This window comes from Mustelus asterias, unplaced genomic scaffold, assembly GCF_964213995.1.
Source record: "Mustelus asterias unplaced genomic scaffold, sMusAst1.hap1.1 HAP1_SCAFFOLD_978, whole genome shotgun sequence".
In the NCBI taxonomy this organism is placed as follows: Eukaryota; Metazoa; Chordata; class Chondrichthyes; order Carcharhiniformes; family Triakidae; genus Mustelus; species Mustelus asterias.
In genome coordinates this window covers 103,276-117,698 of record NW_027590924.1, presented here as the reverse complement: position 1 = coordinate 117,698, position 14,423 = coordinate 103,276, and the positions used below count along the sequence as shown (strand labels likewise).

The following is a 14,423-nucleotide window of genomic DNA, read 5'->3' as shown; positions in this document are numbered from 1 at the left end:
ACCCGCCTCTACTACTGCCTCTGGCAGCTCGTTCCAGACACTCACCACCCTCTGTGTGAAAAAATTGCCCCTCTGGACACTTTTGTATCTCACCTTAAACCTCTGCCCTCTAGTTTTAGACTCCCCTACCTTTGGGAAAAGATATTGACTATCTCGCTGATCTGTGCCCCTCATTATTTTATAGACCTCTATAAGATCACCCCTCAGCCTCCTACGCTCCAGAGAAAAAAGTCCCGGTCTATCCAGCCTCTCCTTATAACTCAAACCATCAAGTCCCGGTAGCATCCTAGTAAATCTTTTCCGCACTCTTTCTAGTTTAATAATATCCTTTCTATAACAGGGTGACCAGAACTGCACACAGTATTCCAAGTGTGGCCTTACCAATGTCTTGTACAACTTCAACAAGACGTCCCAACTCCTGTATTCAATGTTCTGACCGATGAAACCAAGCATGCCGAATGCCTTCTTCACCACTCTGTCCACCTGTGACTCCACTTTCAAGGAGCTATGAACCTCTACCCGTAGATCTCTTTGTTCTGTAACTCTCCCCAACGCCCTACCATTAACTGAGTAAGTCCTGCCCTGGTTCGAGCGACCAAAATGCATCACCTCGCATTTGTCTAAATTAAACTCCATCTGCCATTCGTCAGCCCACTGGCCCAATTGATCAAGATCCCGTTGCAAGTGGAGATAACTTTTTTTCACTGTCCACTGTGCCACCAATCTTGGTGTCATCTGCAAACTTACTAACCATGCCTCCTATATTCTCATCCAAATCGTTAATATAAATGACAAATAACAGTGGGCCCAGCACTGATCCCTGAGGCACACCGCTGGTCACAGGCCTCCAGTTTGAAAAACAACTCTCGACAACCATCCTCTGGCCTCTGTCAAGAAGCCAATTTTGTATCCATTTAGATTCCTCACCCTGGATCCCGTGAAATTTAACCTCATGCAACAACCTACCATGCGGTACCTTGTAAGTTGCTAAAGAGGTGAAACATTCCATGGTCCCTCTAAAATAAAAGTATCTGTTTTTCTGTGCCCGGAAAGTTGAAACACAAATACAGGTGCGTGCGTGGGGTACACAGACTGAAACATTTGTCTCGGAGGCCAAGCAGCGGGGTTGCCTTGGTAACAGGCTCCGGGCATTGGATTTGCGTTTGAATTTAGCCAATCAAATTTGAATCAGGCACTCAACAACCAGCAGCCTATCAGATTGGAAACTGATGTTTTGGTACCGGAACAAGATAGAGAATCTGGTGAACTGGTGCGGCAACAATAATCTCTCCCTCAATGTCAACAAAACGAAGGAGATTGTCAACTTCAGGAAGCGTAAAGGAGAACATGCCCCTGTCTACATCAACGGGGATGGAGTAGAAAGTGTCGAGAGAGCTTCAAGTTTTTAGGTGTCCAGATCACCAACAACCTGTCCTGGTCCCCCCCACGCCGACACTATAGTTAAGAAAGCCCCACCAACGCCTCTACTTTCTCAGGAGACTAAGGAAATTTGGCATGTGTCAGCTACGACTCTCACCAACTTTTACAGATGCTCCATAGAAAGCATTAGAAACATAGAAACCCTACAGTGCAGAAGGAGGCCATTCGGCCCATCGAGTCTGCACCGACCACAATCCCACCCAGGCCCTATTCCCACATATTTACCCGCTAATCCCTCTAACCTACGCATCTCAGGACTCTAAGGGGCAATTTTTAACCTGGCCAATCAACCTAACCCGCACATCTTTGGACTGGACATTCTTTCTGGTTGTATCACAGCTCGGTCTGGGGCTCCTGCTCTGCCCAAGACCGCAAGGAACTACAAAAGGGTCGTGAATGTAGCCCAATCCATCACGCAAACCAGCCTCCCATCCATTGACTCTGTCTACACTTCCCGCTGCCTCGGGGAAAAGCAGCCGGCATAATTAAGGACCCCCCCACGCACCCCGGACATTCTCTCTTCCACCTTCTTCCGTCGGGGAAAGAGGTACAAAAGTCTGGGGTCACGTACCGACCGACTCAAGAACAGCTTCTTCCCTGCTGCTGTCAGACTTTTGAATGGACCGACCTCGCATTAAGTTGATCTTTCTCTACACCCTAGCTGTGACTGTAACACTACATTCTGCACTCTCTCCTTTCCTTCTCTATGAACGGTATGCTTTGTCTGTACAGCTCGCAAGCAACAATACTTTTCACTGTATCCCAATACATGTGACAAGAATAAATCAAATCAAAATGGTATGGGGCTCCTGCTCTGCCCAAGACCGCAAGGAACTACAAAAGGTCGTGAATGTAGCCCAATCCGTCACGCAAACCAGCCTCCCATCCATTGACTCTGTCTACACTTCCCGCTGCCTCGGGAAAAGCAGCCGGCATAATCAAGGACTGTAACACTACATTCTGCACACTCTCCTTCCCTTCTCTATGAACGGTATGCTTTGCCTGTATAGCGCGCAAGAAACAATACTTTTCACTGTATGTTAAGGTGAGAGGGGAGAGATACAGAAGGGTCCAGAGGGGCAATTGTTTCACACAGAGGGTGGTGAGTGTCTGGAATGAGCTGCCAGAGGTAGTAGTAGAGGCGGGTACAATTTTGTCTTTTAAAAAGCATTTAGACAGTTACATGGGTACGATGGGTAGAGAGGGACATGGGGCAAACGCGGGCAATTGGGATTAGCTTCGAGGTTTTAAAAAATAAAAAGGGCGGCATGGACAAGTTGGGCCGAAGGGCCTGTTTCCATGCTGTAAACCTCTGTGACTCTACGTGACAGCAGTAAGTCAAATCAGAGATTTGAAATTTCCTGTTTTGGCCAGCTGGGAACCAATCCTGTTGTGGGAAATATGGATGCGTCACCACAGGTGTAAGAGAGTTTGCAGTGGGACCAAAATCAGAGAGACAGCGACAGCTCTCCGCCGCAGCTCAAAGGTTTTAGCTCAAAGCCCCATCTCGATAGCAAAGAACAGAGAAGACTAGAATATTCCGGGAGACACAAAACCTGGTTGTAGTTTAGAGAGAGACTAAGAGTTCTATTTTTCGTCGATGAGTGGGAATTGTAACTATCTAAATAGCATTCCGTTCGAATAGTGTTTCACTGGGTTTGTTAATAGTTCAGTCAACCTGTTCAATGTCAGTGAGAGAAATCAAGTGTTTTTAAGTTCATTTTACAGAGAGTGTCGTGGGTAGTTCAAAGAACAAAGAACAATACAGCACAGGAACAGGCCCTTCGGCCCTCCAAGCCCGCGCCGCTCCCCGGTCCAGGATTGAATCCTGAATCCAGGATCCCCGCCCAATTTTCCAGCCTATCTACATACCAATATCCTATCCACCGAGCTGTCCCTCACAGCTACGATGCTTTGTTCATTACAACCTATTAACTTACCCCCAAAAACCCCCCCAGTTATTCAGATTTAACCAACTCCAAGTTGCTGAAGTGCCGATATTACCCCTTCCCACACATTCTTGAACCGATTATGGGGCGGGATATTCCTCTTGAGTCTTAGGTGTTCTCAGAGAGGGGATCTACCTCCCCTTCCCAATACCAGTGTGGGGGCGGCCACTCCATCCTGTTCCTCGCCTCTTGAGCTACACCTCGGCGGAGGCAACGTGAGCTGGTGGCTTATTGCCTGGAGTCGGCAGAGTGGGTTAGCACCGCTGCCTCATAGGGACCGGGGTTCGATTCCCCGCTCGGGTCACCGTCTGTGCGGAGTGTGACGTTAGTGCACCTTGAAGAATTTTTTTTTTTTTTTTGATCATGCTCTCTGCAGCTCACAGCCTAAGCTGATGTCATTGTTGCCGGGCTTTCGACGAAGAGTCCTTTTATTGCTGCTTAAGTGGTTTAAATGGCGGTTATGGGTGGCGCGGTGGGTTAACACTGCTGCCTCACAGCGTCAGGGACCCGGGTTCGATTCCCGGCTTGGGTCACTGTCTGTGTGGAGTCTGCACGTTCTCCCCGTGTCTGCGTGGGTTTCCTCTGGGTGCTCCGGTTTCCTCCCACAGTCCGAAAGACGTGCTGGTTAGGTGGATTGGCCATGTTAAATTGTCCCTTAGTGTCCAAAGATGTGTAGGTTGGGTGGATTGGCCATGCTAAATTGTCCCTTAGTGTCCAAAGATGTGTAGGTTGGGTGGATTGGCCATGCTAAATTGTCCCTTAGTGTCCAAAGATGTACAGTTTGGGTGGATTGGCCATGCTAAATTGTCCCTTAGTGTCCAAAGATGTGCAGGTTAGGGTGGATTGGCTATGTTAAATTGTCCCTTAGTGTCCAAAGATGTGTAGGTTGGGTGGATTGGCCATGCTAAATTGTCCCTTAGTGTCCAAAGATGTACAGGTTAGGTGGATTGGCCATGTTAAATTGTCCCTTAGTGTCCAAAGATGTGTAGGTTGGGTGGATTGGCCATGCTAAATTGTCCCTTAGTGTCCAAAGATGTGTAGGTTGGGTGGATTGGCCATGCTAAATTGTCCCTTAGTGTCCAAAGACGTACAGGTTGGGTGGATTGGCCATGCTAAATTGTCCCTTAGTGTCCAAAGATGTACAGGTTGGGTGGATTGGCCATGCTAAATTGTCCCTTAGTGTCCAAAGATGTGCAGGTTAGGGTGGATTGGCCGTGCTAAATTGCCCCTTAGTGTCCAAAGATGTGCAGGTTAGGTGGATTGGCCATGCTAAATTGTCCTTAGTGTCCAAAGATGCGCAGGTTAGGTGGATTGGCCGTGCTAAATTGTCCCTTAGTGACCAAAGATGTACAGGTTGGGTGGATTGGCCATGCTAAATTGTCCCTTAGTGTCCAAAGATGTGCAGGTTAGGGTGGATTGGCCGTGCTAAATTGCCCCTTAGTGTCCAAAGATGTGCAGGTTAGGTGGATTGGCCATGCTAAATTGTCCTTAGTGTCCAAAGATGTGCAGGTTAGGGTGGATTGGCCGTGCTAAATTGCCCCTTAGTGTCCAAAGATGTGCAGGTTGGGTGGATTGGCCATGCTAAATTGTCCCTTAGTGTCCAAAGATGTGCAGGTTAGGTGGATTGGCCATGCTAAATTGTCCTTAGTGTCCAAAGATGTGCAGGTTAGGTGGATTGGCCATGCTAAATTGTCCTTAGTGTCCAAAGATGTGCAGGTTAGGTGGATTGGCCATGCTAAATTGTCCTTAGTGTCCAAAGATGCGCAGGTTAGGTGGATTGGCCGTGCTAAATTGTCCCTTAGTGTCCAAAGATGCACAGGTTAGGTGGATTGGCCGTGCTAAATTGTCCCTTAGGGTCCAAAGATGTACAGGTTAGGTGGATTGGCCATGCTAAATTGTCCTTAGTGTCCAAAGATGCGCAGGTTAGGTGGATTGGCCATGCTAAATTGCCCCTTAGTGTCCAAAGATGTGTAGGTTAGGTGGATTGGCCGTGCTAAATTGTCCCTTAGTGTCCAAACATGTACAGGTTAGGTGGATTGGCCGTGCTAAATTGCCCCTTAGTGTCCAAAGATGTGTAGGTTGGGTGGATTGGCCAGGCTAAATTGCCCCTTAGTGTCCAAAGATGTACAGGTTAGGTGGATTGGCCGTGCTAAATTGTCCCTTAGTGTCCAAACATGTACAGGTTAGGTGGATTGGCCGTGCTAAATTGCCCCTTAGTGTCCAAAGATGTGTAGGTTAGGTGGACTGGCCATGCTAAATTGTCCCTTAGTGTCCAAAGATGTGTAGGTTAGGTGGATTGGCCATGCTAAATTGTCCCTTAGTGTCCAAAGATGTGCAGGTTAGGTGGATTGGCCATGCTAAATTGTCCCTTAGTGTCCAAAGATGTGTAGGTTAGGTGGATTGGCCATGCTAAATTGTCCCTTAGTGTCCAAAGATGTGTAGGTTGGGTGGATTGGCCGTGCTAAATTGTCCCTTAGTGTCCAAAGATGTGTAGGTTGGGTGGATTGGCCATGCTAAATTGTCCCTTAGTGTCCAAAGATGTGTAGGTTAGGTGGACTGGCCATGCTAAATTGTCCCTTAGTGTCCAAAGATGTGTAGGTTAGGTGGATTGGCCATGCTAAATTGCCCCTTAGTGTCCAAAGATGTGCGGGTTAGGTGGATTAGCCATGCTAAATTGTCCCTTAGTGTCCAAAGATGTGCAGGTTAGGTGGATTGGCCATGCTAAATTGTCCTTAGTGTCCAAAGATGTGTAGGTTAGGTGGATTGGCCGTGCTAAATTGTCCTTAGTGTCAGGGGGACTAGCTGGGGTAAATGTATGGGGACAGGGCCTGGGCGGGATTGTGGTCGGTGCTGTCTCAATGGGCCAAATGGCCTCCTGCACTCAGTAAGTCGACTTGCGACACTGGTAAACTCTCCGCATTAATGACACTCCAGTCCCACCCGATCCGCCCCCCCCCCTCCCCTCTGTCTGGACGCAGTCTGTCTCCGAGGCAGATGGGGAATGTGTCTGGGTGTTGCTGTGATACAGGAGTGCGCAGCCGGGATTCTGCTGGGAGTGGGGGGGTGTGGAGAGGTTCTGGGGGTCCGAGGGGAGGGATGGGGGAACGGGCCGAGGGATTCTGCCGGGAGTGGGGAGGTGTGGAGAGGTTCTGGGGGTCCGAGGGGAGGGATGGGGGAACGGGCCGCGGGATTCTGCCGGGAGTGGGGGGGTGTGGAGAGGGTCTGGGGGTCCGAGGGGAGGGATGGGGGAACGGGCCGCGGGATTCTGCCGGGAGTGAGGGGGTGTGGAGAGGTTCTGGGGGTTCGAGGGGGAGGGGTGGGGGATCGGGCCGCGGGCACTGACCGGGGGGGGGGGGGTGGTGGGGGATCGGGCCGCGGGCACTGACCGGGGGGGGGGGGGGGGGGGGGGGTGGGGATCGGGCCGCGGGCACTGACCGAGGGGGGGGGGGGGGTGGGGAGGGGTGGGGGAACGGGCCGCGGGCACTGACTGAGGGGGGGGGGTGGGGGATTGGGCCGCGGGCACTGACCGGGGGGGGGGGGGGGTGGGGGATCGGGCCGCGGGCACTGACCGGGGGGGGGGGTGGGGGATTGGGCCGCGGGCACTGACCGGGGGGGGGGGGGGGTGGGGGATCGGGCCGCGGGCACTGACCGGGGGGGGGGGGGGGTGGGGGGGTGGGGATCGGGCCGCGGGCACTGACCGAGGGGGGGGGGGGGTGGGGAGGGGTGGGGGAACGGGCCGCGGGCACTGACTGAGGGGGGGGGGTGGGGGAACGGGCCGCGGGCACTGACTGAGGGGGGGGGGTGGGAGATCGGGCCGCGGGCACTGACCGAGGGGAGGGGTGGGGGATCGGGCCGCGGGCACTGACCGGGGGGGGGGGGGGGGGGGGTGGGGAAGGGTGGGGGAACGGGCCGCGGGCACTGACCGAGGGGGGGGGTGGGGAATTGGGCCACGGGCACTGACCTTGCTGTCGATGAAGGTGATGCCGTCCCGGTGCCCCGCCAGCACCCCCACGGGCTGAGGGTTGTCCTCCCGCAGCGAGCGCCGGTCCCACACCTTACACAGCGCATCGTCCCCGCCCGAGAACAGGATCTGGGAGCTGGTGTCAGCGAAGGCCACCGCGTTCACATCATCCTCGTGCGAGTCAATCTGAGGGGAGAGAGGGGGGGGGGAAGAAAGAGGGGGGGGGAAGAGAGAGGGGAGGGGAAGAGAGAGGGGGGGGGAAGAGAGAGGGGGGGGGAAGAGAGAGGGGGGGGGGAAGAGAGAGGGGGGGGGAAGAGAGAGGGGGGGGAAGAGAGAGGGGGGGGGAAGAGAGAGGGGGGGGGGGGAAGAGAGAGGGGGGGGGAAGAGAGAGGGGGGGGGGAAGAGAGAGGGGGGGGGGAAGAGAGAGGGGAGGGGGAAGAGAGAGGGGAGGGGAAGAGAGAGGGGAGGGGAAGAGAGAGGGGGGGGGAGAGGGGGGGGGAGAGGGGGGGGAGAGGGGGGGGGAGAGGGGGGGGGGAGAGGGGGGGGGAGAGGGGGGGGGGAGAGGGGAGGGGAGAGGGGGGGGGAGAGGGGGGGGAGAGGGGGGGAGAGGGGGGGGGAGAGGGGGGGGGGAGAGGGGGGGGGAGAGGGGGGGGGAGAGGGGGGGGGAGAGGGGGGGGGAGTGGGGGGGGGAGAGGGGGGGGGAGAGGGGGGGGGAGAGGGGGGGGGAGAGGGGGGGGGAGAGGGGGGGGGAGAGGGGGGGGGAGAGGGGGGGGAGGGGGGGGGGGGAGGGGGGGGGGAGAGAGAGGGGGAGAGAGGGGGAGAGAGGGGGAGAGAGGGGAGAGAGGGGGAGAGAGGGGGAGAGAGGGGGAGAGAGGGGGAGAGAGGGGGAGAGAGGGGGAGAGAGGGGGAGAGAGGGGGAGAGAGGGGGAGAGAGGGGGAGAGACAGAGAGACACACACACGCAATGAGTACCGCAGGAAGAATTGCTCACAACAGGATTGAATATCGAATGGAATACGTACACTGGGACAGCGAGAGAACATCAGTGCCACAGGCTGGGTGGACTGTGTGTGTGGACGCGGGAGGGGGCACGAGGGGGGGAGGGCGGGAGGGCGCGCGTGTGAGAGAGAGAGAGATAGGTCACCGTCTCGAGCCCCACTCCATCCTGCGAGTCTACCTCAACACGACAGAGATTGTGGTCTGGTAACTCTGATCTGAGACACAATACAGTACACTCGGTACATCATTGGCTCACTCGACCTGGGGGTGGAGCGGGGGTCAGATGTCAGATAAGTCACTGTAGGCTGCATGCCTGCAACTGGGTAAATATTCGGTTCTTAATGGTCAACGTGGGCGTTCGGTCGACAGTTCGGAAGGCAAATGCAATGTTAGCATTCATGTCGAGAGGGCTAGAATACAAGAGCAGGGATGGACTTCTGAGGCTGTATAAGGCTCTGGTCAGACCCCATTTGGAGTATTGTGAGCAGTTTTGGGCCCCGTATCTAAGGAAGGATGTGCCGGCCTTGGAAAGGGTCCAGAGGAGGTTCACAAGAATGATCCCTGGAATGAAGAGCTTGTCGTATGAGGAACGGTTGAGGACTCTGGGTCTGTACTCGTTGGAGTTTAGGAGGATGAGGGGGGGATCTTATTGAAACTTACAGGATACTGCGAGGCCTGGATAGAGTGGACGTGGAGAGGATGTTTCCACTAGTGGGAAAAACTAGAACCAGAGGGCACAACCTCAGGCTAAAGGGACGATCCTTTAAAACAGAGATGAGGAGGAATTTCTTCAGCCAGAGAGTGGTGAATGTGTGGAACTCTTTGCCGCAGAAGGCTGTGGAGGCTGGGTCATTGAGTGTCCTTAAGACAGAGATAGATAGGTTCTTGATTAATAAGGGGATCAGGGGTTATGGGGAAAAGGCAGGAGAATGGGGATGAGAAAAATATCAGCCAGGATTGAATGGCGGAGCAGACTCGATGGGCCGAGTGGCCTCATTCTGCTCCGATACCTAATGGCCGTTCAGTCACTGTGGCCAATTTCTGGGACAAACTGGGTTCACGTCAGAGGAAAGCCTTGAATGTTTTGGGGCTCCATGTCCATTGGGAGTTTAGAAGAATGAGGGGGGATCTAATTGAAATGTGTCGATTCTGAAGGGGGTGGGAGCTCGACAGGGTGGATGCTGAGGGGATATTCACCCCCCCCTCCTCCACCCCGCCCTCGTGGGGGGAGGATCTCGAACGGGGGGTGGGGGGGAGGATCTAGAACGGGGGGGCGGGGAGGAGGGGGCACTGCTTCAGAATAAGGGGGTTTCCCCATTGAAGACGGAGGAGGAGGAGGAACTGCTCAGAGACCGATTAGTCTGCGGGAAGTCTCTGGCCTCAGGGAGCGAAGGGGGCTCACCCAACAGAGAGGTGGAGGGATTGTCGATCGAAGAAGGGGGTTCCGGGGGGCGGGGAGGAGGAGGCGAGAGAGAGAGAGAGGCAGGGATGAAGGTGGGGTGGTGTGGCGCATTGTACAGTGCGGCTCACGGGACTGCGCGGATCCGGGGACGAACGGCGGGCGGTACCTTTAGCGTCCGTTGATTGTGATCCCGGTCGTAAACGTACAGACATCCATCGTTCGCCCTGTGTGGGGGGAGGGGAGGAGAGAGAGACAGCGAGAGAGAAGGGGGGGCGTCAAGGAATGGAGAGACACAGTACGCCAGACAGAGTTGAACAACCGCTCCCCACCCCTCCCCCTCAATGTCAACAAAACGAAGGAGATTGTCATCGACTTCAGGAAGCGTAAAGGAGAACATGCTCCTGTCGACATCAACGGGGACGAAGTAGAAAGGATCGAGAGCTTCAGGGTTTTAGCTGTCCAGATCACCAACAACCTGTCCTGGTCCCCCCCATGCCGACACTATAGTTAAGAAAGCCCCACCAACGCCTCTACTTTCTCAGAAGACTAAGGAAATTTGGGCATGTCAGCTACAACTCTCACCAACTTTTACAGATGCCCCATAGAAAGCATTCTTTCTGGTTGTATCACAGCTTGGTCTGGGGCTCCTGCTCTGCCCAAGACCGCAAGAAACTACAAAAGGGTCGTGAATGTAGCCCAATCCATCACGCAAACCAGCCTCCCATCCATTGACTCTGTCTACACTTCCCGCTGCCTCGGGGAAAAGCAGCCAGCATAATTAAGGACCCCCCCCCACGCACCCCCGGACATTCTCTCTTCCACCTTCTTCCTTCAGGATAAAAATTTAATGTCTTTTTTTTCTATTCGTGTCACAAGTAGGCTTACATTAACACTGCAATGAAATTACTGTGAAAATTCCCCAGTCGCCACACTCCGGCGCCTGTTCGGGTAACACTGAGGGAGAATTTAGCACGGCCAATGCACCCTAACCAGCACGACTTTCGGACTGCGGGAGGAAACCGGAGCACCCGGAGGAAACCCACGCAGACACGGGGAGAACGTGCAGACTCCGCCCAGACAGTGACCCAAGCCGGGAATCGAACCCGGGTCCCTGGCGCTGTGAGGCAGCAGTGATAACCCACAGTCTGAGGTCACGTACCGACCGACTCAAGAACAGCTTCTTCCCTGCTGCTGCTGTCAGACTTTTGAATGGACCGACCTCGCACTGAGTTGATCTTTCTCGACACCCGAGCTGTGACTGTAACACTACATTCTGCACCCTCTCCTTTCCTTCTCTATGAACGGTATGCTTTGTCTGTATATCGCGCAAAAAACAAGACTTTTCACTGTATCCCGATACATGTGACAATAATAAATCAAATTAATAACTAAAAAAAAACCTTCTATCCTTACTGGGTCCGTATCCCTCTATCCCCTCCCTATTCAGGTACCCATCCAGAGGCCTCTTGTCTCTGCTTCCACCACCTCCTCTGGCAGGGCGTTCCAGGCACCCACCGCTCTCTGCGTGAGACACCTCCCCCCCCCCCCCCGGACACCTCCCTTAAACTTTCCCCCCTCACCTTGAACCTGTGACCCGCCCCAGCCTTGTAACTGACACTTCTACCCTGGGGAAGAATCCTCTGATTACCCAGAACAAACTAATCAGGATCTACTACCAAATAAACCATTCCAATCGCTAAATCCATCATCGAAAATACCAAAGAGGCAGGGGGGGAGACTTGTCAGTGCTGGAGGAGGTTACAGAGATAGGGAGGGGTGTAGGGAGCTGGAGGAGGGTACAGAGATAGGGAGGGGTGTAGGGGACTGGAGGAGGTTACAGAGATAGGGAGGGGTGTAGGGGGCTGGAGGAGGTTACAGAGATAGGGAGGGGTGTAGGGGGCTGGAGGAGGTTACAGAGATAGGGAGGGGGTGTAGGGGGCTGGAGGAGGGTACAGAGATAGGGAGGGGTGTAGGGGGCTGGAGGAGGTGACAGAGATAGGGAGGGGGTGTAGGGGCTGGAGGAGGTTACAGAGATGGGGAGGGGTGTAGGGGGCTGGAGGAGGTTACAGAGATAGGGAGGGGTGTAGGGGCTGGAGGAGGTTACAGAGATAGGGAGGGGGGTGTAGGGAGCTGGAGGAGGTTACAGAGATAGGGAGGGGTGTAGGGGGCTGGAGGAGGTTACAGAGATAGGGAGGGGTGTAGGGGGCTGGAGGAGGTTATAGAGATAGGGAGGGGTGTAGGGGGCTGGAGGAGGTTACAGAGATAGGGAGGGGTGTAGGGGCTGGAGGAGGTTACAGAGATAGGGAGGGGTGTAGGGGGCTGGAGGAGGTTACAGAGATAGGGAGGGGTGTAGGGGGCTGGAGGAGGTTACAGAGATAGGGAGGGGGTGTAGGGGCTGGAGGAGGTTACAGAGATAGGGAGGGGGTGTAGGGGGCTGGAGGAGGTTACAGAGATAGGGAGGGGGTGTAGGGGGCTGGAGGAGGTTACAGAGATAGGGAGAGGGTGTAGGGAGCTGGAGGAGGTTACAGAGATAGGGAGGGGGTGTAGGGGGCTGGAGGAGGTTACAGAGATAGGGAGGGGTGTAGGGGGCTGGAGGAGGTTACAGAGATAGGGAGGGGTGTAGGGGCTGGAGGAGGTTACAGAGATAGGGAGGGGGTGTAGGGGGCTGGAGGAGGTTACAGAGATAGGGAGGGGTGTAGGGGGCTGGAGGAGGTTACAGAGATAGGGAGGGGTGTAGGGGGCTGGAGGAGGTTACAGAGATAGGGAGGGGGGTGTAGGGGGCTGGAGGAGGTTACAGAGATAGGGAGGGGGGTGTAGGGAGCTGGAGGAGGTTACAGAGATAGGGAGGGGTGTAGGGGGCTGGAGGAGGTTACAGAGATAGGGAGGGGTGTAGGGGGCTGGAGGAGGTTACAGAGATAGGGAGGGGTGTAGGGGGCTGGAGGAGGTTACAGAGATAGGGAGGGGTGTAGGGGGCTGGAGGAGGTTACAGAGATAGGGAGGGGGTGTAGGGGCTGGAGGAGGTTACAGAGATAGGGAGGGGGTGTAGGGGGCTGGAGGAGGTAACAGAGATAGGGAGGGGGTGTAGGGGGCTGGAGGAGGTTACAGAGATAGGGAGAGGGTGTAGGGAGCTGGAGGAGGTTACAGAGATAGGGAGGGGGTGTAGGGGGCTGGAGGAGGTTACAGAGATAGGGAGGGGTGTAGGGGGCTGGAGGAGGTTACAGAGATAGGGAGGGGTGTAGGGGCTGGAGGAGGTTACAGAGATAGGGAGGGGGTGTAGGGGGCTGGAGGAGGTTACAGAGATAGGGAGGGGTGTCGGGGGCTGGAGGAGGTTACAGAGTTAGGGAGGGGGTGTAGGGGGCTGGAGGAGGTTACAGAGATAGGGAGGGGTGTAGGGGGCAGGAGGCGGTTACAGAGATAGGGAGGGGGTGGAGGGGGCTGGAGGAGGTTACAGAGATAGGGAGAGGTGTAGGGGGCTGGAGGAGGTTACAGAGATAGGGAGAGGTGTAGGGGGTTGGAGGAGGTTACAGAGATAGGGAGGGGGTGTAGGGGGCTGGAGGGGGTTACAGAGATAGGGAGGGGGTGTACGGGGCTGGAGGAGGTTACAGAGATAGGGAGGGGGTGTAGGGAGCTGGGGGAGGTTACAGAGATAGGGAGGGGGTGTAGGGGCTGGAGGAGGTTACAGAGATAGGGAGGGGTGTAGGGAGCTGGAGGAGGTTACAGAGATAGGGAGGGGTGTAGGGGGCTGGAGGAGGTTACAGAGATAGGGAGAGGTGTAGGGGGTTGGAGGAGGTTACAGAGATAGGGAGAGGTGTAGGGGGTTGGAGGAGGTTACAGAGATAGGGAGGGGGTGTAGGGGGCTGGAGGGGGTTACAGAGATAGGGAGGGGGTGTACGGGGCTGGAGGAGGTTACAGAGATAGGGAGGGGGTGTAGGGAGCTGGGGGAGGTTACAGAGATAGGGAGGGGGTGTAGGGGCTGGAGGAGGTTACAGAGATAGGGAGGGGGTGTCGGGGGCTGGAGGAGGTTACAGAGATAGGGAGGGGGTGTAGGGGGCTGGAGGAGGTTACAGAGATAGGGAGGGGTGTAGGGGCTGGAGGAGGTTACAGAGATAGGGAGGGGGTGTAGGGGGCTGGAGGAGGTTACAGAGATAGGGAGGGGGTGTAGGGAGCTGGGGGAGGTTACAGAGATCGGGAGGGGGGTGTAGGGGGCTGGTGGAGGTTACAGAGATAGGGAAAGGTGTAGGGGGCTGGAGGAGGTTACAGAGATAGGGAGGGGGTGTAGGGGGCTGGAGGAGGTTGCAGAGATAGCGAGGGGGTGTAGGGGCTGGAGGAGGTTAGAGATAAGGAGGGGGTGTCGGGGGCTGGAGGAGGTTACAGAGATAGGGAGGGGGTGTAGGGGGCTGGAGGAGGTTACAGAGATAGGGAGGGGGTGTAGGGGCTGGAGGAGGTTACAGAGATAGGGAGGGGGTGTAGGGGGCTGGAGGAGGTTACAGAGATAGGGAGGGGGTGTCGGGGGCTGGAAGAGGTTACACAGATAGGGAGGCGGTGTCGGGGGCTGGAGGAGGTTACAGAGATAGGGAGGGGTGTAGGGGCTGGAGGAGGTTACAGAGATAGGGAGGGGGTGTAGGGGGCTGGAGGGGGTTACAGAGATAGGGAGGGGGTGTAGGGGGCTGGAG

At 55.5% G+C, this 14,423-nt stretch overlaps 1 protein-coding gene across 1 annotated transcript in view; it reads right to left on the bottom strand.

The window, feature by feature from the left end:
- The window catches only part of dcaf11 (ddb1 and cul4 associated factor 11), a gene marked incomplete at both ends in the record, with an annotated part of 122,468 nt that overhangs the window by 5,333 nt on the left and 102,712 nt on the right, over positions 1–14,423 (bottom strand). The window contains 2 exons of the mRNA XM_078205773.1: positions 7,351–7,536; positions 9,917–9,974. Coding sequence (XP_078061899.1) covers positions 7,351–7,536; positions 9,917–9,974 — 244 coding nt within the window. The remainder of the gene's footprint in view (positions 1–7,350; positions 7,537–9,916; positions 9,975–14,423) is intronic.